Source organism: Balaenoptera ricei, chromosome 3 (assembly GCF_028023285.1).
Source record: "Balaenoptera ricei isolate mBalRic1 chromosome 3, mBalRic1.hap2, whole genome shotgun sequence".
Lineage (NCBI taxonomy): Eukaryota > Metazoa > Chordata > Mammalia > Artiodactyla > Balaenopteridae > Balaenoptera > Balaenoptera ricei.
Window position 1 is genome coordinate 119002850 of NC_082641.1, and position 27860 is coordinate 119030709.

Below are 27860 nucleotides of genomic sequence, written 5' to 3' on the forward strand. Positions count from 1 at the left end.
AAACAAAGTTAAACCAAACAGATGGTAGCTCCTGTAGATTTTCTCTACTGAGGAAGTGACCCGCAGTTCTACAGTCTCATTTGGTAAAGATATAACTGAAATTATCAACACCTCCACAGAAATGCTAAATGCCTCGCCACAATATGGTCCAGCTAGGTAAGTTTAACCTAGTCCTCCAACAAACCAGATAACGTTGTGTGGTTTTCGGTTTGGTTTGAACCCCCTTCTTGGGATTAAAGACAGCAGTTGAAGTGTTTAATAGGCCTTAGTTCGGCTTGAAGACTTGCAGAAAGGCCAGCTCCATCACCCTGCAGTTAGCTTTGCAGCTAAGGTGGGTTTCCGATGCGCGGATACTGCCAAGGAGCTCTGGCTGTAAACTCTGGAAGGAAGCCAAAGGAAAGAAGTTCCTGGCGCTAGCGCTGGTCCCGCTCAGAGAGCCGGGCGCTGGCGCATTTTTCGTGCAGTTATTGGCTGGGACTCTGCGTGCCGCTGTCGGCCAATGAAGAAGCTGGAGATCTGGCCCCGGCCCGTCCCCTCTCGGCGCCGCGGGATGAGGCAGAGACTGAATAGCCGGCGAGCAAATCAACGGCATCTAGAAAGCCATGTCCGACTCGGAGCCCAGCGCCCGAGCGTTAACCCGCTGAAAGTTTCTCAGGAAAGAAGCCGGGCCGGTCTGGACCCCGCTAAGAGGAACTGCCTTTGAGTGAGATGGTCCCAGAGGCCTGGAGAGGTGGACTGGTAAGCACTGGGAGAGTGGTGGGAGTTTTGCTTCTTCTTGGTGCCTTGCATAAGGCTTCCGCCGCCGTCATTCGCTATGAGATCCTGGAGGAAAGAGAGAAGGGTTTCGCGGTGGGAAACGTGGTTAGGGACCTTGGCTTGGATCTCGGCAGCCTGTCAGCCCGCAGGCTCCGGGTGGTGTCCGGAGCTAGCCGAAGATTCTTTGAGGTGAACTGGGAGACGGGAGAGATGTTCGTGAACGACCGCCTGGATCGAGAGGAGCTATGTGGGACGCTGCCCTCCTGCACCATAACTCTGGAGTTGGTAGTGGAGAGGCCGCTAGAGCTGTTCAGCGCGGAAGTGGTGATCCAGGATATCAACGACAACAATCCCTCTTTTCCTACCCGCGAAATGAAATTGGAGATTAGCGAGGCTGTGGCGCCGGGGACGCGCTTTCCTCTCGAGAGCGCGCACGATCCAGATGTGGGAAGCAACTCTTTACAAACCTATGAGCTGAGCCGAAATGAGTACTTTGCGCTTCGCGTGCAGACGCGGGAAGACAGCACCAAGTACGCGGAGCTGGTGCTGGAGCGCGCCCTGGACCGGGAGCGAGAACCAGATCTCCAGCTGGTGCTGACAGCGTTGGACGGAGGAACTCCGGCTCGCTCGGCCAGCCTTCCTATTCGAATCGTCGTGCTGGACGCAAATGACAATGCGCCCACCTTCAACCAGTCCTTGTACCGGGCGCGCGTCCTGGAGGATGCACCCCCCGGCACTCGCGTCGTGCAAGTCCGTGCAACGGATCTGGATGAAGGCCCCAACGGCGAAATCATTTACTCCTTCGGCAGCCACAACCGCGCCGGCGTGCGGGAACTATTCTCCTTAGACCTTGTAACTGGGGTGCTGACAGTCAAGGGTCGACTGGACTTCGAAGACGCCAAACTCCATGAGATTTACATACAGGCCAAAGACAAGGGCGCCAATCCTGAGGGAGCACATTGTAAAGTTTTGGTAGAGGTTGTGGATGTAAATGACAATGCCCCGGAGATCACAGTCACCTCCGTGTACAGCCCAGTCCCCGAGGATGCACCCCTAGGAACTGTCATTGCTTTGCTCAGTGTGACCGATCTGGATGCTGGGGAGAACGGGCTGGTGACTTGCGAGGTTCCACCAGGTCTCCCTTTTAGCCTTACATCTTCCCTCAAGAATTACTTTACTTTGAAAACTAGCGCAGCCCTGGATCGGGAGACTGTGCCAGAATACAACCTCAGCATCACGGCTCGAGACGCGGGAACCCCCTCCCTGTCAGCCCTCACGACAGTGCAGGTGCAAGTGTCCGACATCAACGACAACCCTCCACAATCTTCCCAGTCTTCCTACGATGTTTACGTTGAGGAAAATAACCTCCCCGGTGTTCCAATACTAAACCTAAGTGTCTGGGACCCTGACGCCCCGCAGAATGCTCGCCTTTCCTTCTTTCTCTTGGAGCAAGGAGCTGAAATAGGGCTAGTGGGTCGCTATTTCACGATAAATCATGACAGTGGCGTCATATCATCCTTAGTGCCCCTGGACCATGAGGATCGGCGGGAGTTCGAATTAACAGCTCATATCAGCGATGGGGGCACTCCTGTCCTGTACACCAACATCAGCGTGAACATATTTGTCACTGATCGCAATGACAATGCCCCCCAGGTCCTATACCCCCGGCCTGGCCAGAGCTCGGTGGAGATGCTGCCTCGAGGTACCTCGGCAGGCCACGTGGTCACGCGTGTGGTAGGCTGGGACCCGGATGCAGGGCACAACGCCTGGCTCTCCTACAGCCTCTTGGGAGCCCCCAACCAGAGCCTTTTTGCTGTGGGACTTCACACGGGTCAAGTCAGCACTGCCCGCCCAGTCCAGGATACAGATTCGCCCAGGCAGACTCTCACGGTCTTGATCAAAGACAATGGGGAGCCATCGCTGTCCACCACCGCGACCCTGACAGTGTCAGTAATCGAGGAATCTCCTGAAGCCCGAGCTGAGTTCCCCTCCGGCTCTGCCCCCAGGGAGCAGAATAAAAATCTCACCTTTTATCTACTTCTCTCTTTAATCCTGGTCTCCGTGGGGTTCGCAGTCACAGTATTGGGAGTGATCGTATTCAAAGTTTACAAATGGAAGCAGTCCAGGGACCTATACCGAGCCCCTGTGAGCTCCCTGTACCGAACACCAGGGCCTTCTCTGCACGCGGACGCCGTGCGGGGAGGCCTGATGCCTCCACACCTTTACCATCAGGTGTACCTCACCACTGACTCGAGACGCAGCGACCCGCTGCTGAAGAAACCAGGTGCTGCCAGCCCACTGGCCAGCCGCCAGAACACTCTGCGGAGCCTCGATCCAGTGTTCTATAGGCAAGTCTTGGGTGCAGAGAGCTCCCCTCCCGGACAGGTAAGGGTTAGCAAGTCATCCTGGAATGATATTAATGCTTTTCGATTCCTGCATCAGTTTCAGGAAAGTATGTAGCCGCCTTTATTTTCAGTGATCAAGATGTTTTCCTAATGATGCATCCACATTTTCACTTGGCCTTTCCCAGATCAAACGTCGTGCCTTTGGGGGAGGGGGATGGCCCAGCTAGAGTGTGGTTTGTGATCCCACACAGTATGGAGTTAATTGACTTATCTGTGGACACAAATCACACGCTCAGCACTCACTTGCCATAGCAACTAACCAATCCTGCTAAAGGGCCATTAAGCTATAACTCACCATCTCAGCACTCAGAGCTTAGCTTGGTGTCATTTGCATTGAGTACAAGCTGATGAATACCTGTAACCAGTGGCAGCTGCTAGGAATATAAAAACTACCTCATTTGTCCATCTTTCAAATGATTGCCACATCTGCATTAAAGCTAATGGTTTGCTGATAATTTTCCTTTGACTACACAGATCCTGTACCTCATTCTCAGATGACTTTCTATGAAAGAAATAAAATTCTAGGGTCCTTTAAATTTTATTTCAAGCACAGTGCTGGAAATTATGTGGACATTACACTCAAAAAATTTTTATGTTATGATAGTAATACATGTGCATTATAGAAAATTTGGAAAATATGTAAAAGTATAAGAAAAAAATTGAAACTAATTATATTCCCCAAATCCAAAGGTAACCACCATTCATTATAAAAGTAAAAGTAATCATTTATTTTGAAGACAGATCCAGACAATCCAGAAGAACATAAAGTACAAAATGAAAATTCTTCTTGCCCAAAGTGTTCTTTCCTATCCTTTCGTCATTTTTCTTGGGTATACACATAGTGTGAAAGGTAGGTAAATTCATATCCTGAGAAAAAGATAAAGCTTTCATTTATTCAGTATGGTGTGCAGGTCTTTGTTTTGGAGTGAAATTAAACACACTTCCATTTGTGGGAGAACAACTGTTACTTTGTTACTAATAAGTGTATTATTGCTATCAAGCCTTGGGTTTGGCAGTTAGACACTTACCATCTATGAGTCCATGGCCAAGTTCTCTTTTCTAGACCCTTTTTCATATGCAAAAAGGGAGTAACAAGGGTTTTATAACATTAGTGCATGATATAATATATGCACAGTGCCTAGTGTATCAAAGGTGTTAAAAAATTCTTAGCTATGACTAATATTTTTTTTAAATTTAATTTATTTATTTATTTATTTATGGCTGTGTTGGGTCTTCGTTTCTGTGCAAGGGCTTTCTCTAGTTGTGGCAAGCGGGGGCCACTCTTCATCGCGGTGCATGGGCCTCTCCTGTTGCGGAGCACAGGCTCCAGACATGCAGGCTCAGTAATTGTGGCTCATGGGCCCAGTCGCTCCACGGCATGGGGGATCTTCCCAGACCAGGGCTTGAACCCGTGTCCCCTGCATTGGCAGGCAGACTCTCAACCACTGCGCCACCAGGGAAGCCCTAATATTTTTTTATTAGTTCTTAACCCACTCCAAATCTTAATTAAACACACTTTAGAAATGGACAAACCTGGAGACAGTCAAAGATGACAAAGTAGAGGCATAGATGGAAAGGCTAAGGAAGGATGAAAGCCAGAGAGAAGCAGCTGCTGCTTTTCTGGTCAGATTGGAAAACAACTGGCATTTTCCCACGGACAATGTTCTCAAACTTGGTTGCACACCAGAATTACCTAGGGAACTTTTAAAAATTCTGAAGCCCAGGCCACATCCTAGATGGATTAAAGCATAATCTCTTGAGATGGGACACAGGCATCAGTATTTTTTTTTTTAATTTATTTATTTTTGGCTGCGTTAGGTCTTCGTTGCTGCTCACGGGCTTTCTCTAGTTGCGGCGAGCGGGGGCTACTCTTCGTTGCGGTGCGCAGGCTTCTCATAGCGGTGGCTTCTCATGTTGCAGAGCACGGGCTCTAGGCGCGTGGGCTTCAGTAGTTGTGGCAGGCAGGCTCAGTAGTTGTGGCGCACGGGCTTAGTTGCTCCGCGGCATGTGGGATCTTCCCGGACCAGGGCTCGAACCCATATCCCCTGCATTGGCAGGCGGATTCTTAACCACTGCACCACCAGGGAAGTCCCAGGCATCAGTATTTTTTGAAGGCCCCCAAGTGATTTCAATGTGAAGACGAATTTGCAAAGCATTGCCCTGGGACCTGCCAGTCTATCAATTAGCATGTTTTTGAAGCAAAATGTTATTCTGGTGTTCACAGAACCAGCAGCCAGCCTTATTGGGCCAAACTGAACTTTAAAAAATTCTGTGATGTTATTTCCCAACCTTAAAATATCATATAGAATAGCTCTAGGAGAGCATTGTAAGGAAGACATAAGATATTTCAGTCATCTGAAGAAAAAATCTTCCTCAACGACTGGCACCTGGGCAACTATTTCTTTAAAAATCTAGAGCTAGACAATGGGTATGGGGTTTCTTTTGGGAATGAAAATTTTTTTCTATAACTATACTATGGTGATGGTTGCATCATTTTAGTATATGTGAATATACTAAAAACCATTGAATTGTACATTTTAAAGGGATGAATCATGTGTAATGGATGAATTATATATAATAATATATAATTATTTATATATAAATAATTATATATTATTTATATAGCTCAATAAAGGTGTTTTAAAAATCTAGAGAGGGGAGAATCACATACCTGGCATAAAAAGGTCAAGTCTAAGATGTGTAGGATTCAGGCTTTATGATCTTCCAGTTCTAGTAATATAGATTGTATGCCTGTTTGTTTTGCTGTGAACTTGCAAATAAAAGGAATTGAGACCTATAAGAGGTCTAGTTCTTTGATATTAAAGGCATTAGTAAAGGACCAGTTTATGGTTACAGGGATGACAAACTGGTAGAAAAATGATTTAAGATGTTATAGAAAGTGGGGCTTCCCTCTTGTGGCGCAGTGGTTAAGAATCCGCCTGCCAATGCAGGGGACACGAGTTCAAGCCCTGGTCCAGGAAGATCCCACGTGCCGTGGAGCAACTAAGCCCGTGAGCCACAACTACTGAGCCTACACTCTAGAGCCCACGTGCCACAACTGCCGAAGCCAGTGTGCCTAGAGCCCGTGCTCTGCAACAAGAGAAGCCACCGCGATGAGAAGCCCGAACACCGCAATGAAGAGTAGCCCCCCGCTCGCCGCAACTAGAGAAAGCCCTTGCGCAGCAACGAAGACCCAATGCAGCCAAAAATAAAATAAATAAAAAATAAATACATTTAAAAAAATGATGTTATAGAAAGAGGCTTTATTTCTTTCTAGAAAGACCAGAGGTGGCAGTGGGGAGATCCTAGTACTGCAGTTACTAGTTGAGCTTTACACAAGTCTCCTAACCTTTCTGATCTTCAGTGTTCTCATCTATAAAATCTTCCAAAATTGTGTAAGAGTGAAAAGTAATGCATATAAAATGTATACTCAGTATAAAGTACTCATATAAAGTACAAGTATTCAGTAGATATTTGTTGAACTAATAATAGTGATATTATCATTTTACCATTTATTGAACATCCCTATGTACCAGACACTTTAAAAGATAAAAAGACACAGTTCCTGCCGCTATGGTACGCAGGGTACTGTAGGAGACAGACACGCACACACACCCACAAAAACGATAATGGAGATCTGTATAATACAAGAAGCAATGGGAGCAAAGGAAAAGAAACACCTAAGCCTGGGGAAATCAGGGAGACTTCATAGAGGTGACGATACTTCATATGAGAACAAAAGGTTGAGTAGTAGTTTGTCAAATAATAAAGGGGAAAAGGGGGTAGAGAGGGACCCTTGTAGGAGATTCCATGCAGAAGGATTATGATTTTTCATTATTGCTGAACCTTAAAGTGTGTTTGTAAAACAATCTTTGCAGGAGATAAAGTGAAGCAAGTAGGCAGGAGTTAAGTCTTGAGTTACCTTTACGCCATGCCAAGGAGTTTTTATTTTATTCTATATCCATGATAGTCATTGCAGAATTTTGAACTGACATAAATGTGATGTCATCAGGGTTTTTTGTTTGTTTTGGAGAGATTATTCTGGCAGCCACAAATGAAATGGATTGGGGATATTGGGACTGTAGACAAAAAAAAAAAAAAAAATTAGAAGGCTATTATAGTATTTGAGAGGATTGATACATGCTTGAACCAGCACAGTGACAGTATAGATGGAGGTAACTATAGTGAAATTATCAGCACTCATTCATTGACATGATAAAGGGAATGAGGGAGAGGAATGAGTCAAGGATGACCGTCCTTACTCCTCTCCATTGTGACTGACCCAGCTTGGGTGGCTAATGGTGTCATTCCACTGAGATGGTGAATCCTGGCATAACCACCTGATAGGTCAGATTGATTGACATCTCCGTCATTCCCATGGGAGGAGCTTTAGGTGTTTGGGAGTAAAAGAACACAGAAAGCAGATACCTCCCTTTGAGACCAGAGTGTTGGTTGCTGGCCTCACCATCAAAAGGATATTCTTGAGGATCAAGGGCTTGGGAAAATGCCTGGGGAGGATAACCTCAGGTTTTGCCACTGGTTTTGGCAGCCTAGGTGAGGATTCAGATGAATTTAAAAAATCTCATGTCCAAATCAGGCTGGATTTTTCTCTTTGTGCTCTGGTGTGTTTGCGACTTGGATTACAGTTTGCAGGTAACTACAGTGTGAATTGAACGGTGTTTCTGCATTTGTGCAAGGTGGTAGCCAGGCTCCAGGGAGGGTCTGGATCAGGGTAGGGGTGGGATGAGATCAAGTCTCCCTTGCCAAAAGGCCCCCTAGGGCTAAGTGAAAAACTTGCTCTTTTGAAACAGTCACTGTTGGTAATTAACAACATATCAAGCATACAGTGGTGTCAAATAAAGGAGATTTGTAGGCACTGTGCTGTTGGTAGCAGATCTCAATCATTCAGGGAAGCTATTAAATCTGTGAACATTAGCATTCTGCCAGGTAGTGAGATGTAGTCCTTAGCGTCTCCCAGACAAACTGATTCTTTACTGATTTGGAACATCTCTGTCTCCTGGCTTCCTCCCCCCTCCTTTACCTCCTTCCATACTGTCCTTGAAATCGATGAATGGCAATTTAGTGTACCACCAGTGGGTATCTGAATAAGAGAGTTTTGGTTTCTGCTGCGCCTTCTGTTACAAAAAAAAATGTGTACTGCATAAATTTAATAGGCTGCCTTAATGTGTAAGCCTTTTCTGCAAAGAGATGGATATATTTCTGAATAATCTGCAGAGGGGCAGAGTTTTTAGTATAAGGCAGTGCTTCTAATTAGCTGTTGCTCTAATACAATCAGACTGAGGCAGAAGCTACTCATTTAGAATATTGGTGGATGACAACATTGGCTTGAACAAAGTGACCAGTCTCAAATGGCTACTCACTCTCTGGGCTGCAGGTTGCTAGGGCTCAGGCTGTCGCTGTTTTCCCCACCGAAAAGGGGCGGGGTGGTGTGGGCTGGGGATTGGTGTGTTAGAAAAAAAAAAAAAAAACGTGTATGTTGTCTGCCTCTCCATAGAGGTAATAACCCGTGGGAAAAAAAATGCTGTTGAACAGGAGGAAGGCAAAAAGATAGGTGGGTTGTTTTTTGTTTTTTGTTTTTTCTTTCCTTTTTCCAATGCTGCGACGCATTTACCCGGCTGCTATTGGGACGTTCTCTGCTTAGCCTATTGGCTGAGCCCAGGAGCCGCTGTCTGCCAATCCGGTGGAGGAAGGCAGACAAATCTACCCCGCCACCAGCAAAAAAAACGGCGCGTAACCCTTGCGGCGCCGGCCCAGCCGCGCCAGAGCTGGCGCGGGGAAAGGGAGATAGGTGTCTCCAGCTGCTGTGGCCGTTCGGGGCGGGTCGGCTTCTTCGGCTTCTCAGGACCAGATAGAGAACTAGTGGGCGGCAGCAATGCTCCGCAAGGTGAGAAGCTGGGTAGAAATCTGCCGGGGGACTACCCTTTTGTTCCTTTTTTGCCACCTGGGTTACGTTTGTGGGCAGATCCGATACCCGGTCCCAGAGGAGTCACAGGAAGGGACTTTTGTAGGGAATGTCGCCCAAGATTTCCTGCTGGATGCAGAGAGCTTGGCAGCTCGCAGGCTGCAGGTCGCTGGAGAGGTGAACCAAAGACACTTCCGTGTGGATTTGGACAGCGGTGCCCTGCTCATCAAGAATCCAATCGATCGAGAGGCACTGTGTGGGCTCAGTGCCAGCTGCATCGTGCCCCTGGAGTTTGTAACAGAAGGGCCTTTGGAAATGTACCGAGCAGAGGTAGAAATCGTGGATGTGAATGATCACGCCCCCCGATTTCCTCGGCAGCAGCTGGACTTGGAAATTGGGGAGGCAGCTCCTCCAGGACAGCGTTTCCCCTTGGAAAAGGCTCAGGATGCAGATGTGGGGAGCAACTCCATCAGCAGCTATAGACTAAGCTCCAATGAACACTTTGCACTGGATGTCAAGAAGCGCAGCGACGGCAGCCTGGTCCCAGAGCTGCTCCTGGAGAAGCCTTTGGATCGGGAAAAGCAATCAGACTACCGCCTAGTGCTGACTGCTGTGGATGGAGGGAACCCCCCGAGATCTGGCACAGCGGAGCTCCGGGTGTCGGTGCTGGACGTGAATGACAACGCCCCCGCCTTCCAGCAATCCAGCTACAGGATTAGCGTTTTGGAGAGCGCGCCAGCCGGCGTGCTGCTCATCCAGCTCAATGCCTCTGACCCAGACCTGGGTCCCAGCGGTAACGTCACCTTTTCTTTCAGTGGTCACACCCCTGATCGTGTGAGAAATCTCTTTAGCCTGCACCCCGCTAATGGAAAGCTTACCCTTCAGGGGCCCCTAGACTTTGAGAGCGAGAATTACTATGAATTTGATGTTCGGGCTCGAGATGGGGGTTCTCCAGCCATGGAGCAACATTGCAGCCTTCGGGTGGATCTCCTGGATGTAAATGACAATGCCCCCCACATCACAGTGACCTCAGAGCTTGGGACTCTCCCTGAGAGCGCAGAACCTGGCACTGTGGTGGCGCTCATCAGTGTGCAGGACCCCGACTCAGGTTCAAATGGAGATGTGAGCCTCCGTATTCCTGACCATTTGCCCTTTGCCCTCAAGTCCGCCTTCAGGAACCAGTTCTCCCTGGTGACTGCTGGGCCCTTGGACCGAGAGGCCAAATCCAGCTATGATATCATGGTCACTGCTTCTGATGCTGGGAGCCCTCCTCTGAGTACCCACAGGACCATTTTCCTCAATATTTCAGATGTGAATGATAACCCACCCTCTTTCTTTCAGAGGTCACATGAAGTATTTGTTCCAGAGAACAATCGCCCAGGGGACCTGCTTTGCTCCCTTGCAGCCTCTGATCCAGACTCTGGCTTGAATGCACTTATCTCCTACTCTCTCCTAGAGCCCAGAAATCGAGATGTGTCAGCTTCCTCCTTCATCTCTCTGAACCCCCAGACGGGAGCTGTTCATGCTACTCGATCCTTTGACTATGAGCAAACACAGACACTGCAGTTTGAGGTGCAGGCCCGGGATCGGGGCAACCCACCCCTTAGTAGCACCGTGACAGTTCGTCTATTTGTACTGGACCTCAATGACAATGCGCCAGCTGTGCTCCGCCCTAGAGCCCGACCTGGTTCCTTATGTCCACAAGCACTGCCTCCATCAGTTGGTGCTGGGCACCTAGTTACAAAGGTGACCGCTGTGGACTTGGATTCGGGTTACAATGCTTGGGTTTCATATCAGCTCCTGGAGGCCCCAGATCCCAGCCTGTTTGCAGTCTCCCGCTATGCTGGGGAGGTGCGGACGGCTGTTCCCATCCCAGCTGATCTCCCGCCGCAGAAGCTGGTCATTGTGGTAAAGGATAGTGGTAGCCCACCACTCTCTACCTCCGTTACTCTCCTGGTGTCCTTGGAAGAAGACACTCATCCAGTTGTCCCTGATCTTCGAGAATCTTCAGCTCCAAGGGAAGGAGAATCCCGCTTGACCCTGTACTTGGCTGTATCTCTAGTGGCAATTTGCTTTGTCTCCTTTGGCTCATTCGTGGCACTAATCTCGAAGTGCCTGCGTGGGGCTGCCTGTGGAGTGACCTGCTTTCCTGCTGGCACCTGTGCCTGTCTCACCCGATCTCGAAGGAGAGAGGGGCTTCCTCCTTCCAATGGGATCCTCCGAATCCAGCTAGGGTCAGATGATCCTATCAAGTTTGTTGATGTGGGCGGCCACTCTCATGGCTGTACACCCTTGGCTTCTGCACCCACTCGGAGCGATAGCTTCATGATGGTGAAGTCACCCACTGCACCTATGGCAGGGGAACCTGTTCGCCCAAGTTGCCCACCCTCTGATCTTCTCTATGGGCTAGAGGTGAGACCTTTGCAGGCTCAGCCAATGCTTGAGGGTTATTCTGAGGCAGGCATGTGGCTGGGCCATGTCCCAGAGAGTACTGGTCTCTCTGCAAGAGCCTGTAGTGATGTCACCACTTCTGTGAGTGGTAACTATGTGGTAGATGCTATGCTTTAGAAGTGTTTTGTGAATTAACCAGGGAGTTTTCATGGATTAGTACTTGAGGTGGGTTATGCCCTTATCTGAGAGTAAGAATTGAAAGTAAGTGATCAAGAGCCCCAGGGTATTGTGGAAACACACTACTGGAATGTGGATCATATGGAAGACTCTTGTGCACAAGGTGCACCTAAACCCAGGTGGCTGCTTTCTCTACTCTTCCTAAATGAGGGGGCCAGGGTCTGGAACACCTTAACTCTAGGTTAAGGGGAGCTAATATCTTTGCCCCACAGTATCATCTACTCCCTAATCCACGGTGAAAGGGACTCTCTGCTTGAAACATAGCAGAGAGCAAAAAGAAGAAAGAGCCAAGGGAGTAGAGAGGCATCAAGGTGGAAGCAGGGATCTTTTTGTCCAGGTCTTCAGGACTCCCAATCAAGTCCCCACTGGGATTTGAGCTAGACTCAGTAGATTGGGGCAGGGGAACATTACCCCTTTGGGAGGAAAAGGCAGTAAGTGAAATCACTAAATATCAAAACCTGTTTTACTGCTGAGGAATTCATAGAGACAGCCACTATGGGAGTCTTTAAGTAGTTTCTTCTGAATTGATGAAACCATAAAGCCTAGAGGCCATGCCTAGACTCTAGTCACCTTGCTTTGGTGACCTGGATCAGTCCTAGAAATGTTCCCCCTACCACAAGCTGTGATGCCCATTCCATAGCTCAAGTCTGGGATCTCAGAAAAATTGAATCCTTAAGGCCATCAGCTGACACTGAGATTCCTCAAAGTACTGCTGGAGAGTCCAAGCAAGACTCTAACGGGTCCTAACAAATGTTTTCTCTGAACTTGGCAGTGTTTGGTAGGATGGGGATCCTAGGAGGGGATAACACATGGGCTTTGCCTCCCTGAGGAGGACAAAATTTTGTTGGTTCAAGCAAAGTGGTGGGAGCTTCTGAAGTCATGCAGGAAGTTGCTGGGACAGAACACTGAGAAGTTTTGTACCACTTTGTCTTCCCTGTTGAGCACCATCTGAGCTGCCAAGGGGGCTGAATCAACCTGCAGCATGAAATGAGTGGGGAGGTAGGAGGCTTCTGTGACACAGATTTGCAGCGCCTGTTCCTAAGGTTTCCAGGACTGAGGAGACTTGATAATTGGTTGGGAGCACAGACTTTTGGGCCAATCAGACTCAGAGCCAAGGTGGGGGATCTGCTCTTCCTGCCCGCCTCTCCTCCCCCAGCTCCCCAGCTCCACTCAGATTCGATTCCCCTCCCCCCCCAACCCACCCCCGCCATTTGGTGACTAAGAAGAACTGCTGCAGGCAGACAAACCTCGGAGCAGTTTTTTAAGAGGCTGGAAGGAGACATAAGAGATTTCAGCTGCTACATTCCAAGCCCTGGGTCTGCCTTCGAGACAGCACAGCACAGAGTCAGTGCCCAGGAAGGGACTTCTGGGTCATGGGGCCCAAGACACCCCCGCAGCTCGCTGGGAAATGGCAAGTGCTGTGCATGTTGTCCTTGTGCTCCTGGGGCTGGGTGTCTGGGCAGCTTCGTTACTCAGTGGTGGAGGAGTCTGAGCCGGGAACGCTGGTGGGGAACGTTGCTCAGGATCTAGGCTTAAAGTTGACAGATCTGTTGAGCCGCCGGCTGCGGTTGGGCTCTGAGGAGAGTGGGCACTATTTTTCCCTGAGCTTGATGAGTGGTGCTCTGGCAGTGAATCAGAAAATTGACCGAGAGAGCCTGTGTGGAGCCAGCACCAGCTGCCTGCTGCCACTACAGGTGGTGACCGAACACCCGCTGGAACTAATCCGTGTAGAGGTAGAAATCCTGGATCTCAATGACAACTCTCCTAGCTTTGCCACCCCTGAGCGAGAGATACGCATCTCAGAATCAGCTGCACTTGGGGCACTGTTCCCACTGGATAGTGCCCAGGATCCAGACGTGGGTACCAATACCGTGAGCTTCTATACTCTGAGCCCCAGTAGCCACTTCTCTCTGAATGTGAAGACCCTAAAAGATGGGAAGCTGTTCCCAGAGCTGGTGCTAGAGCAGCAGCTGGACCGTGAAGCCCAGGCAAGACATCAGCTGGTGCTCACTGCTGTGGATGGGGGTATCCCACCCCGCTCAGGGACCACCCTTATCTCCATCACTGTGCTGGACATCAATGATAATGCTCCAACCTTCCAGTCCTCAGTTCTACGTGTGGGACTCCCAGAGAATGCACCCGTGGGTACCCTGCTGCTCCGCCTCAATGCCACTGATCCAGATGAAGGCACCAATGGCCAACTAGACTATTCTTTTGGAGACCATACATCTGAGGCAGTGCGGAATCTCTTCGGCCTAGACCCTAGCAGTGGAGCAATCTATGTGTTGGGTCCCATAGACTTTGAGGAATCAAGTTTCTATGAAATTCATGCAAGAGCCCGTGACCAGGGACAGCCAGCCATGGAAGGCCACTGTGTGATTCAAGTGGATGTGGGGGATGCAAATGACAACGCCCCAGAGGTACTATTGGCCTCTTTGGTCAACCCTGTCCTGGAGAGCACACCAGTGGGCATAGTAGTGGGATTATTTAATGTGCGGGACCGAGACTCAGGGAAAAATGGTGAAGTGAGCCTTGATATCTCTTCGGGCCTGCCATTTCAGATTAAGCCTTCTGAGAACCACTACTCACTGCTAACCAGCCAGCCTTTGGACCGTGAGGCCACATCCCACTATATCATTGAGCTGCTGGCCCGCGACGCGGGCTCACCTCCCTTGCATGCCCATCTCACCGTCAGGCTCAACATTTCAGATGTAAACGACAATGCACCCTACTTCACCCAGCAGCTCTACACTGCCTACATCCCAGAAAACCGGCCTCCAGGCTCCCTTCTCTGCACCGTGGCTGCCTCTGATCCAGACACTGGGGATAATGCTCGCCTCACCTACTCCATTGTAGGGAATCAGATTCAGGGAGCCCCAGCCTCCTCCTTTGTGTATGTCAACCCTGAGGATGGGCGGGTCTTTGCCCAGCGTACTTTCGACTACGAATTGCTGCAGATGCTGCAGATCGTGGTGGGCGTTCGAGACTCTGGCTCTCCCCCATTGCATGCCAACACATCTCTCCATGTGTTTGTCCTGGATCAGAATGATAATGCCCCAGCCGTGCTGCACCCCAGACCAGGCCGGGATCTCTCAGTCCCCCAGCGTCTCCCTCGCTCTGCCCCTCCTGGCTCCTTCGTCACCAAGGTGACAGCCGTAGATGCTGACGCAGGCCACAATGCCTGGCTCTCCTATTCACTGTTGCCACAGTCCACAGCCCCAGGACTGTTCCTGGTGTCTGCACACACTGGTGAGGTGCGAACAGCCCGGGCCTTACTGGAGGATGACCCTGACACCCAGCAGGTGGTGGTCCTGGTGAGGGACAATGGTGACCCTTCACTCTCCTCTACAGCCACAGTGCTGCTGATTCTGGAGGATAAGGACCCTGAGGAAATGCCCAAATCCAGCGACTTCCTCACACACCCTCCTGAGCGTTCAGACCTTACCCTTTATCTCATTGTGGCTCTTGTGGCCATCAGTCTCTTATCCTTAGTCACCTTCACCTTTCTGTCAGCCAAGTGCCTTCGGGGGCACGCAGACGGGGATGGGGGTGGGGGTGAGTGCTGTGGGCGCCAGGACTCGCCCTCCCGCGAGTTCTATAAGCAGTCCGGCCCCAACCTACAGGTGAGCTCAGACGGCACACTCAAGTACATGGAGGTGACGCTGCGGCCCACAGACTCGCACAGCCATTGCTACAGGACGTGCTTTTCACCAGCCTCGGACGGCAGTGACTTCACTTTTCTAAGGCCCCTCAGCGTCCAGCAGCCCTCAGCTCTGGCGCAGGAGCCTGACGCCTTCCGGTTCCGCTCTAACACGCTGCGGGAGCGGAGCCAGGTGAGGGGCTCGGTGCGACCCCTGGGGGCGGCAGTGGAGAAGCCGCCCAGCCACATCAGGGACTTTGAACTTGGCATCCGCTCCTCTGGTGCGGGCTCGGCCCGAATGTCGGGACTGTTTGGACGGATTGTGTGGAACCAGAGGTGTGGCCGAGGCAGGGATGGGGCTCTGAGCCCGGGGAGGTGATGGTGATTGTGGCTGAGGGGGAGAGAGGAAAGGACCGACCCCACATTCAGAAAAGCCTGGGGTCTGGCGATTTCCGCCGGGTCCGGGGTCCGGGGTCCGGGGTCCGGGTGGAGACGATCACAGATCCACGCCTGCAGCCAGCCTCCGAGGCTCCGGTGCGGGCACGCTCCACTGGTCTTGAGGTTTCTTCTTAGGTTTCTCCCCACTCCCTTGACCTGTGACTTCACTGTTATTCCCAACCCTATTTATTCCCACTTCAAACCAACGCGTCTGTGGATAGAGCAGAAGCGCGCCCGCAGGGCCCGCACGAGCCACGCACCGCGCACGGGCTCGCCGCGCCTCACCCGCGCACGCACACGCCCCCTCGCACTTGGCCTCCCACGTACACCGCCTTTCACTGCCAGCCGCTCGCTGCCAGGTGCACTGGCTGTTCCGGCCCGCTCACAGCTTCCCTCCCACCCTGCTGCTCGCCTCAGAGGTACTGACTGAGCGCGCCCAGGTTGTGGCCGTCCCGGCCCGTGACGACTCTGGAGCCTCCTCCCGCCCCCGCCCGGACCTGGACCGGTCGCCTACTGGCGAGCCAGAGTCGCCCGCACCGTAGCCACTCTGGGCGCTCTAGGCGCGGGGCGGGAGGGACTCTATGACCCGCGGGCTGGCAGATCCCGCCGGGCCCGGGGCTCAGAGCGGAGGCCGGCGGTGCCTCCAGCCCAGAAGCCTAGCTCGGGCCGGCCAGGCTGCCCTGTGGCCCAAGGGACGGCGGGGTCCGGCCTGGGACGAGCGAACAGGCCTCTATAGGACAGGCCGCCTGGGCCCTCTGTGGCACCACCGACCTGTCTTCTGGTGGGAAGTGGGACCCCGGAACACCTGGGCTCTGGACGCTAAGACATAGGCTTTTGGCTCCGTCGTCACCACAGTGTGCCCAGCGATCTAGGATCAGGGCTTTGGGAGTGACCAAATTATCTGACACTGGCAAGTCTTTCTTTCCCTGGTTGTTGGAAAGCCATGGCCTCTGCCAGAAGCCAGCAGGGTGCTCGCATACATGGGGAAACTATAATGGTAAAAAGCACACGTTTCTGTAACTCCAGGAGCTTTTATTCAAAATATGTCTGTACCCCATCCTGCCCCTGGAATCAGAATTATAGTTTGGAACAACACCCCCATATGATTCTGATAGCTAATTGAGAGAGCCTTACTGCATACTTCCTCTTAGAACCACAGCGTCTCCTTTGCTCTTCCCCACACTTGTTGGGTAGGTACTAGAATCCTCCCTCTTATAACTGAGTTTCACAGAGCTCAAGTGACTTGCTCAAGTTCACAGGGTAAGTGGTCGAAAAAGATCTAATCCAGGTCTGTCTAACTCCAGAATTTGTGCTTTCAATCACTTGGTACTTGTAAAACTGGAGAACAGGAGGGACGGTGTGTGTCTGCCGGGATGAGGCAAAGGGGGGCATTCTTTCCCTTTTAGAGCCTAACACGTGAAGAAAAGTCTACTGGGGCTCCTTATTCCTGAGCAGCCCTAATTGAACAAACTTGGACCCGCTGTCCTTATGTAGGTTGTGAGTTGGCCTAGTTCCTGTCCTCCAATCTGTCATGGTTCCTGCATCTCCGTGTAGATTCTGCTGTCTAAGAATGTAGTAACTGAGAGCTGGACATCCCTGTGCCCTTCCCCATGGCAGCTCCAGAATGGTGATTGCAACTCCTATTGTACCTGGGATGCTAAGTTTCTGGGTTCTGCTTACATCACTGCCACCTGTGAGACTTAGAGTGAGTCATTTGGCAGCCCTGGGTCTTCCTTCTCCCCAGTGTAATCGGAGGTGCTCACACCTCCCTCTCTGCTCCTGGGAGTGAGTGTGAGAATTAATTACCAGAGCACCCCAGAATGGAGAGGAAATGGCTCTAGGAGTGCTCCGTGAAGAGTGTGTGATGGGACAATACACCCTCTGGAAAGGCTGGGAGGGTCTTGGAAGTGAAGTGGCTGGCTAGAGTCCCACAGCTTCATCCAGGTGGGAGACGGCTACAGATCTGCCCCTTGGGAGCCCTGGAGATTGAGTTGGCTCTCCTTGGAGCCTGTGGGAGCTTGATCTCTGCCGGGCTCCATCCCAGCAGTTCTCTCTGTCCCAGACAGAGCTGCCTTGTTCTCTCCTCCTTAGTCAAAGCCATTGTCTGGCACAGAGTTCTGGAGGTGGGAGGTGTCCTGGGGCTTGGATGCCCTGGCATCCAAAGGCCCAGTCTGGCATGACTCCTACGTTAATAATGTATTTAGCTGTGGGAAGGGATCCTTGAGAGCCAAGGGTCTGAAGGAGGTGTCCTTCTGAATGTGTAAAGGCACAACCTGGCATGAAAAGGGTTACCCAGAGCAGCAGCCATCTTGCCGCAGAGGATGCTTTGTTTCCAGCTGAGGAGCTGAATGAAATTCTTTCTAGGGCTGGTGGAATTCTCATCTCAAAACCTCCTCTGCCACTTTTGGGGGCCTTCTCTGCACCCCTCCCCCCGGTTCCACAGAAGATGCTTTCAGCCCTTGAATCTCTGCTCAGAAGTTCTGAGTCTGGGGGCAGGGAGGAAGGGGCCGGTTCCTTAGGAAAGGAATCTGGGTTTGCTCACTGCGGTCAGATCACTGTGGTTTTATCTCTTTGTCTCTGTTACCTCAGACCTCTGAGACCTGAGGTGTATTTTGTCTTGGAAAATGAGCCTACCTCGCCCTCATCTTACCCCATTTGGGTACTCAGCCCCTTTCCCTCTGTTTTCTCCGCAGCAAGCCCCGCCCAACACGGACTGGCGTTTCTCTCAGGCCCAGAGACCCGGCACCAGCGGGTAGGTGACTGCCTCTCCAGCCCACCCTCTTCTCTGCGACATTTTTCTCAGGGATGACGTGGGACGAGATGGGGGGAGGGCTCAGCATTTGCTACAAATGGCTTCCTCCCTCAGTTGCAGATTTCAGGGAGGTTTTGGTGTGTTGGGGGCTGGTGCACAAACCCCAGAAGGAAGAGGCTCCTACTCGGGCTATTTTGGCAGCGCAATTCACACACTCATGCCTTCCCTTTGCCCCACCACACAAACCGTTTCCTGTATCTTGGGGGCTCCGTGGGAGCAAAGGATGGTCTCAAGGTGGTCTCTGGGTGGAGAGGAAGCTTTTTATACCTATCCACCGGCTCCATCCCCCTGCTCCAGATTTGGCTGGCCTCCGTCCCGACTGGGGTTCAGGCCGAGGAATCTGGGACAGGAGGAGGAGAGGAGCAGCTGTCAGCAGCCAGAGCCTCCTCCAGAGCCGGCAGGAGAGAGCCGAGGCTGAGGGGAGGGAGGTCAGGCCGCTGGAGGTGGGGCTGGGGACGGAGAGCCGCCCCGCCCCACCCCGGAGGGTCCTGCCTTCCCTGCCTGCAGGCCCTTTGTCCCTGACACTCTCTCACCGTCCTCGGCTCAGTCTCTCTGTTAGTTTGCAATCTCTGCCTCTCCCTCTCTTTCTCGTCTCGATCTCAGTTTCTGTCTTTATTGCTGTATCTTGGTCCCTACCATTTGTGTCTACTTGCACTGATCTGTGCCTCTTGCTGCGCCTGCTATGGCTAGGTGCTCAATAAATGTGGAATCAATGAATAAACGTGACTCCGCCTTAGTCTCAGTCTCTGTTTCTCCTTTTCCCTCTGTCTCTGCTTCCCTGTCTCTGTCCTTGACCTCTCTTCTGTCTCTCCTTCTTTCATCATTTCCTAGTGTCCTGGTGTTCTTCTGTCTCCAGTCTCTTTCTCTCCTTCTCACTGTTTCTCCTTTCTTCTCTGCTCTCAGCCTCTCTGTGTCTCCTTTGTCTTTGTCTCTGTCTCTCTCTCTCTTTGTATATCTCTCTAAGTCTCTTGTCTGTCTCTTTTTGCCTTAATGGGTCTCTTTCTCTGTTGCTCTTTCTTTATCTCTCTCTCTCTCTCTCTTTTATACTGTCTTTTACTCTGTGTCCCTCTCTCTGTCTCTCATTTCTTAAAACTTGTGGGCAAGCCAGCACACACATGCCCGCCCCCCAGGCTCTCTCCCTCCCCAGCCCCTCACACACAGAGCCTTTGATCTCTGCTCTCCACCATACACCCTCCCATCCAGGCTGCCCCAGCTGCTCAGATCAATCTGGTATGAATTCCTGCTAAGACAGGAACTCCCTGGGGCGGGCGGGCAGGCGGGGGTGGGGTGGAGGGGAGGAGGACTTCAGCAAAAGACCTGCAGTTGGTCTGAGGGGAGTGGGCTCGGCTCTGGGCCAGGCCTCCCTGTTAGAAGTCGGGGAGCCTGGTGGAGTCCAAGAAGCCCAGGAGACAGAGGGAGGGCAGAGCTTGGGCTGCCTTCCCCACCTCCTCGCTGGTTGGACACTTGCTGCCCACATTTCCCCAGATGCTGAGCCCTCACTGCCACAAGAACCCAGGACAGCTTGGTGTACGGTGGAGACTCCAGCTCCCGGGCATGTGAGTCCTGCCTCTGGTATCGAGGTCGCAAGGCAGTTAGTTCCTAGCAGGCCCCTAGAAGGCAGCAAACCAGATGGCTTGGACTGCCCTTGCCCCTCCCTTGACCCCAGCTTTCTCCTTTCTCCCTGCTGGTCTTGCCAGCCTTCCCACAAGTTTATCTGTTAGGTCATTCATGTATTCGTTCATGTATTTATTCATTCAACAAATATTCATTGAGCATATACTATGAGCCAGGCCCTGTGCTAAACATTGGCCTGTAAGAGTGAACAAGCAGACACGATCCTTGTACTCATAGGCTGCCATGCCAGCAGGGAAGACAGAAAATTGGCAACAAATCACACTAAAAAAATTTCTAGTTACAAATCATAGCAAGTTCTGGGAGGAGGGTCATGTGAGTGTAATGGGGGAGGGGGATAGAGAAGACCTCCAGGAGGAAGTGCCATTTGAGCTGAGGTGATGAGAAGTACAGGGCAATTCGTGTTCCCTTTACCCACCGCCACCCCAGGCCATATACTGGCCCTGAAGCAGAATTCACTGCTGAACTTGAGAGCCCCACCAATTGACTCTTTTTTTTAAAATAATTTTTATTGGAGTATAGTTGATTTACAATATTGTGTTAGTTTCAGGTGCACAGCAAAGTGAATCAGTTACACATATTCACATATCCATTCTTTTTTAGATTCTTTTCCCATATAGGTCATTACAGAGTATTGAGTAGAGTTCCCTGTGCTATACAGTAGGTCCTTATTAGCTGTTTGACTCTTACGTGCCTTGTGGATTGGCCGCCTTACCCCTGCCTCAAGTCCCTTTTCATCAAATGAGAGACTTGGTGGCCTAAAGTACGTGAGGGAGCTCTTGGGGAGATGGAGGAGAAGGTGCAGGAGCTCTCCCTTCCTTAGTTAACTTGAGGGGGGATGGAACAAATATTTATGATTCAGCTGCACAGGGGCCCAGATGAAATCAGATGAAATTAGGGGCCCAGTCCAGCAACTATAACTTCCCCCTTTCATTCATTCAATAAATAGTTAATAAGCACCTACCGTAGACCAGGTAGTATTCTAGGTATAGGAGATATAAGATAGACATAACCTCTGCCTTAGGGAGTTTACAGTGTGTTGAGGGAGACAGATATTAACCAAATAATTACTCAAAAAAATTGTAAGATTACAGCTACCCTAAGTGCTATGAAGAGCAGTTCCTGGTGGTGAGAGTATAAAATAGGGATTTGACCTGGTCAGGGAGCAGGAGGACATCCAGGAGGAAATGAGGTTGTGGATTAACCGGCTGAAGGAAAGAGGGAAGAGCATTCCAGGTGGAGGGAAGAGCATTTGCAAAGGCCCTGTGGTGAGGCCTCTCAGGGTCAGCAGAATGATGCAGGTTTTCTTTGCTGCCATTCTGATGAGTCAATGGGAGTGAGAAGATGAAGAGGGGAGATTTCTCTTATTCAGTCTAACCCTGGTTCTGGCTCCCCACTGCTTCTCCGGCCCATCTTGGCTACTGGGACACCAGGTTCAGAGCAGGGCTAGTGTCGAGCTCTTTAGTAAACCTGGTTCAAGTTCAAGCCAGCGCTCTGTCACATTGCCTAGACAAAAGGAAGTCTTCTGAAGTCCCTGCCTGCCAGGTGCTCCTCCTCCCCACCGCTACCCCTGCTCAGGTCGTCCTTGTGGCTTCTCATCCCAACAGCTGTTGTCTCAAGCCCTGAGCCCAGCAAGCCAGTTCTCCTTTCTCAGGCTGTACCCCAGGCCCCGCCCAGCAGCTGTTCCCAGCCTCTGCCCAGAGGAGGGTCTCCATTTCGCTTCCCCTGGTCCCCACACTGTTCTCCTCGGATGGCTCCACACTGCCATTTCCCCTTCCATTCCACCTCCCCTGAGAGACACTATCCCTGCTTTCCCTCAGTTTGGGCAGTCATTCAACAATCAAATAGCATCTTTTTTTTTCTGCTTATAAAATAATCCATGCTCATTATAGAAACATGAGAAATAGAGAAAACAGTTTAAAAGAAAAAGCACTCATAATTTTACAACCCAGCCTCTGGGACTGCCCTTCACACACACACACACACACACAGCACACTAGAATACAAACTTCTTAGGGCAAGAATCATATCACCTCTTAAATCCTAGGGCCTGTCACAGGCACTGGCACATAGTGGGTACAGGTTGTAGTTCTGCCTGTTGCCAGCTGTGTGATTTTGGGAAAGTCTCTCAACCTCTCTGAGCCCCAGTTTCATCTGCTGGGAACTAGGGATAATAACACTTATCTGTAGGTGGTTCTGAGGCTGAAATAGACAACATGTATATAATTTAGTCAGCCCACTACCCAGAAATAAGAAGCTCTGAGTAAATGGTTCAAAAAGAAGTCTGCCTCTCTACTCATCTCCTGCCCACGTGCTTGGCCTCCAGCCTTCAATCATTTCCCAAGAATCCTTTCCGCCATCCTTTCCACCCAGCCCATCATGGTTCCCGGTCCATCCTTCCACTCACCTTTATTCCCTCAACACCATCACCCACCACCACAGGGTATCCTAACCTGGTGTCTGACGCTGTTGTCTACCCCACAGCCCCAAAGCTCTTCTCCCTGCTGCTCACCCCCCTACCTGCTCTCCCCACTCTTTCCCCATTAGGCCCTTCACCTCGGCCTGAGGCCACCTGCCTCAGCCCTGCGCCCCCAGGCAGGCCCAGAGAGAGCTCAGTGTGCCTGCAAGTAAGGACTCCTGGATTTTCATGGAGACAGAGGTGGCTGAGGCTCCATCACTGGGCTCCCGTCCTCCCAGAGGTGCCCCCAACCCTCCGTCTTCTCATAGGAGCAACCATGACCTTTAAATACTTAAATCCGATCATGACAACCCCCCTTTTATATACTTCAGTTGCTTCCCAGAGCTCTTAGGATGAGACCAAAATCTTTAGTGTACACTCTGCAGCCCCAGGCCCTGACACCACCGCGCCTTATGGCAGCCACACTGGTTTTCTCCTAGTGGTTTGAACTCACCAAGCTCCTCCCAGCCTCAGAGCCTGGGGCGTATTGCTCCCTCTGCTTGGAAAGCTTTCACAACACTACCCTTCTCCTAGTTAACTTTAATTTTACCCCTCAGTTTTTTAGTTTGAAATGTTTCAAACCTCTCAAAGTTGAAAGAATCATATGATGAACATCCAAATACTCTTTTAAACCTAGATTCATCAATCGTTAATATTTTGCACATTTACTTTCTCCTCTCTCTCTGTCTCTCAACATGCACACACACACACACACCCCACCCCACACACTTTTTTTCTGAACCATTTGAGAGTTGCAGACATCATAACATTTGAAATACTTCAGTATCTCTCTCCTGATAACAATAACACTCTCATACATAACCACAAAAGAATGATCACATTTGAAGAATTTAACATTAATGCAATAATATACAGTCTACTAGCAGATTTTCATAAATGTTCCCCAAATGTCCTTTCAACCTGTATTTTTTTTCTTTTAACTCCAGAATTCAATCAAGGAACACGAATTGCATTTGCTTGCTACCTCTCTTTCATCTCCTTTAATCTAAAACAGCCTCCTTACCTTTTGGAGGGTTGTTTTTTTTAAGATATAGACATGTCTTAAAGAGTCCAGGCCAGTTGTCTTTCAAAATGTCCCACAGTCTGGATTTGCTGATCATTTTCTCATGGTGAGATCAGGTTACAGAGTCTGATAAGAATACTGCGTGGGTGACATTGTACACTTTCTGCTGGGAATCATTTCCTGTCAGTTTGTCCCATTGTCAGTGATGCTCAGTTTGTTCCCTGGGTTAAAGTGGTATCCCCAGATCTCTCTGTTACAAAGATATTTTTAAATATTGGTGATTAATAAGTAATCTGTGGGTGATATTTGAGACTCTGCAGCAACCTTTCGCTGCTTTTAGTATTTTAGTATTCACTGATGATCCTTGCCTGAATCGGTTTTTACATCAGCAGTTATACAGTGTTGATTTTCTATCACTCCTCCTACGTTTGTTTGGCTGGCATTCTCCTGCAGGTCACCTGAATAGCCTCTTCAGATTTAAATTCCCTGTCTTTTCCTTGAGGAAGCCTGGACTGACTGGCCCCCTAACCCCAACTAGGTCAGAACTCTCCTTTACCCCTGCTCTTTGCCTCCATGGCACTTGCTTGTCACACTTACAATTCAATTATTGTGTAATTATTTAATGTCTGCCTCTCAATGGAGATCGAGCATCGTGAAGTCAGACTATTTCAGTCATGTTCACAGCTACAAACCCAGCACCTAGTCCTGTGTCTGGCACACAGTACTTGCTCAATAAATATTGATTGAATAAATGAACCCAGAATCCCAGCTCTTCCCATTCTGTGGAGGGAGAAATGGCATTCCTGCTTTCTCCTCCAACCCTAAGTCTACATTTGCTGTGACAGTGTAGAGGGCACCACACAGCAGCTGGTCTGAGCCTTAGACTGAGTCCACCTGCCTGGGGATGGGAATTCCAGATCAGGGGAAACCATAAGCAGGGACAGACCTTGGAAAACTTGTAAAGCAGCTCTTGACTGTGCTCAGCCACGGTGACAAAATACACACACAGACACACACACAGACACACACAGACACACAGACACACACACACAGACACACACACACAGACACACACACACACACACAACGCACACACACACAGACACACACACACACACAGACACACGTGCGCACACACACACACAGACACACACACACGCACACACAGACACACACACGCGCACACACAGACACACACAGACACACACACGCGCACACACAGACACACACACACAGACACACACACGCACACACAGACACACACACACAGACACACACACGCGCACGCACACACACAGACACACACACAGACACACACGCACACACAGACACACACACGCGCGCGCACACACACAGACACACACGCGCGCGCACACACACACACACGCACACACAGACACACACACACAGACACACACGCGCGCGCACACACACACACACAGACACACACGCGCGCGCACACACGCACACACACACACACACACGCACACACAGACACACACACAGACACACACGCGCACGCACACACACAGACACACACACAGACACACACGCACACACAGACACACACACAGACACACACACGCGCGCGCGCACACACACACACAGACACACACGCGCACGCACACACACGCACACACACACAGACACACACACACGCGCGCACGCACACACACACAGAGACACACACGCGCGCACACACACGCACACACACACGCGCGCGCGCACACACACGCACACGCACACACACACAGACACACACACGCGCGCACACACACACACACACAGACACACACGCGCGCGCACACACACACAGACACGCTCTTTCATGCCTTCAAGGCCTTCCCTGCAGCCCCTCCCCTGGTGCCAAACCCTTCTTACCTCATAGTGAGCCTAACTTTCTGGGCAGGGCTTTCCCCATTCATTCAGGCAACAAACATTTATTGAGGAACTTTAGTGTTCCAGGTAGTGCAAAGGTCGACTAATAGACCGTGTGTGTCAGGCTGCTTCCCCTTCCCCTCAAAAATGGAAATCATTTGATCCCTGAAAATTCCCCCCCAAAGCATGGAAATAGTTACTATGGGAAAAATCCAAGTTGGGCTAGCATTCCTTAGCGTTCTTGTACAGGTTAACATTTTTAACAATTAGGAATCACCTCGTGCTTTTCTTAATGCTTAGAGCATCTAAAGCTCTTAACTAGGTGCTTCAGTAGAAAACGGGCACAGTCCTGGTCCCAGAGCTCAAGGAGCTGGGTCTGGGGGTGGAGCAGACAGATGGGGACAGCGGCAGTCACAGTGGGACTCGAGCCGCCGCCGCAGGGCAGACAGTGGGGGTGGGAGCACAGTGGAGGCACCTGAGCCAGCCTGGGTGGCCTTAGGGGTCCCCTCTGGCAACCTGTTCATGTTACCAAGGCAGAGGTAGGGAACTTGCATTCTAGGGAGTGGTATCTGCCCAAGATGTGCTGCAAGAGAGAGTTTGAGGAATTAGGGAAAGCGCCTCAGAAAAGGTTTCTGATAGAATGTTTGAGAGCGAGGTTGGGGGTGTTCTTGTGAAATAGGAGGGGCTGGTCCTTGTGTGCCTGTGGATTTTATCCTGAGGGCTCAGCGAGCCACTGAAGTGATCGGACTTGAGTTTTAGAAACCTCTCTCCCTGTCTCGTGGGGCCCCCAACCTCTCCCCCTAGGTTCTCACACCTTTCTCAAGCTCTGGAACATTCTCTCCCGTTTCCCACGCTCCGTGTCCTCGGGACAGGGTCTGCTCTCCCTCACGGTGCTGCTCCCTCAAGGCGGGGCACGTTTCAGTGCATCCTGCCCTCTCCCTCGAAGGGCCATGGTGTCTGAAACAGTAGAAAGCTGGTTTGGGGGACTGGCAAGTGGGGAGGGGGGTCTGGCTTCTGAAGGATTGTATAAGCCGCCTCCTACCTTGCTGCAAGGGAGCAGGTCTTGGGCATGGGTTGGGGATAGGCGCTGGATGTGGGAGCCCTGGGAGAGGACAGGAGGGGCATGAGCTGGTGGCTTGGGAGACCGTGCTCATCATCCCACTTGCTCTGCAGATCCCAAAATGGCGATGAAACCGGCACCTGGCCCAACAACCAGTTTGACACAGAGATGCTGCAAGCCATGATCTTGGCCTCCGCCAGTGGTAAGTTGTGCCAGCATGTGTGGGATGGGAGACCTGGGGTTCTGGGGTGCATCCCACAGCACCGTGCCCTGAGACTGGCTTTCCACCTATGTGGTTCCTCTGGACCTTTCAGTCGATCTGAGGCAGCCCATAATTCCAGGATATAAAGCCGGGTTAGGGAATAGCTGAGGGATGGGGGGGTCCTGGGATGCCCAGAGGGAAATGAACAGGGAAAGATCCTTGCAGGAGAAGTAGGGAGTAGTGGTTAAAAGTCTAGCCTTGGAACAACTATGGGTCAGGTCCTAGCTCTGCCGCTAACTACCTTTGTGACTTTGATCAGTTGGCTTAATCTCTCTAAACCTCAGTTTCCTCAGCCAAGAAAATGGGGACAGCGACCTCAAAGGATTGTTGTAAGGATTCAGTGAGATGATACCGTAAAGCACATAGTACTGGGCCTGGCACATACATGCCCTCAATCCATGGAAGTGGGTGTGGATACTCCCAGCAGGGAGCACACACTCTCTTGTTTGGTTGTCCCCACTTGCAGAGCAGGATTTTGGTTTTCCCACAAGGCTAACAAAGAACTTCAACAATAGAGATTCAGGTGATGGTTTTCATCCCTGAAGAGTAAGAAGAGTCCTGAGCCGGTGGGGATGGAGGGGGGCGGAATAATATCATTAGTACTTAAGAGCACAGGCTTTGGAGGCAGGCCAGCCTGGATTCAAATCCTGGTGCCACCACTAAGCTGTGAGTCATCAGGCAAGTGACCACTAAGCTGTGAGTCATCAGGCAAGTGACGAAGCCCCTCTGGGCCGAAGTTTCACTGACTACAAAATCCGTACGATAATAACAGATCTCACTGTGGTGTCGTTAGGGCAGAATGTAAGGCCTCAGCATAGGATTGGCAGAGAGGAAGGGCATGATATGCAATGGCGAAAATTGATTAACATTTATCTTTTTTGACCCCTGGTGGGATAGAAGGTAGAATTAGAATAACGCCTGCTAATAAGGACTAGCTTCTGGAG

General features: G+C 50.8%; 1 protein-coding gene across 23 annotated transcripts in view; it reads left to right on the top strand.

Moving 5' to 3' along the window:
- The window catches only part of LOC132362582 (protocadherin gamma-C4), a 189315-nt gene that overhangs the window by 157201 nt on the left and 4254 nt on the right, over positions 1-27860 (top strand). For 19 of the 23 annotated variants that reach the window (XM_059917320.1, XM_059917321.1, XM_059917307.1 and 16 more), the window contains 2 exons: positions 18484-18542; positions 26768-26856. In XM_059917320.1, the coding sequence (XP_059773303.1) occupies positions 18484-18542; positions 26768-26856 (148 nt within the window). Of the gene's footprint in view, positions 1-560; positions 3142-9054; positions 11497-13085; positions 15546-18483; positions 18543-26767; positions 26857-27860 lie in introns of those variants that run through there. The other 4 variants (XM_059917295.1, XM_059917322.1, XM_059917293.1 and 1 more) reach the window with 4 other exon arrangements.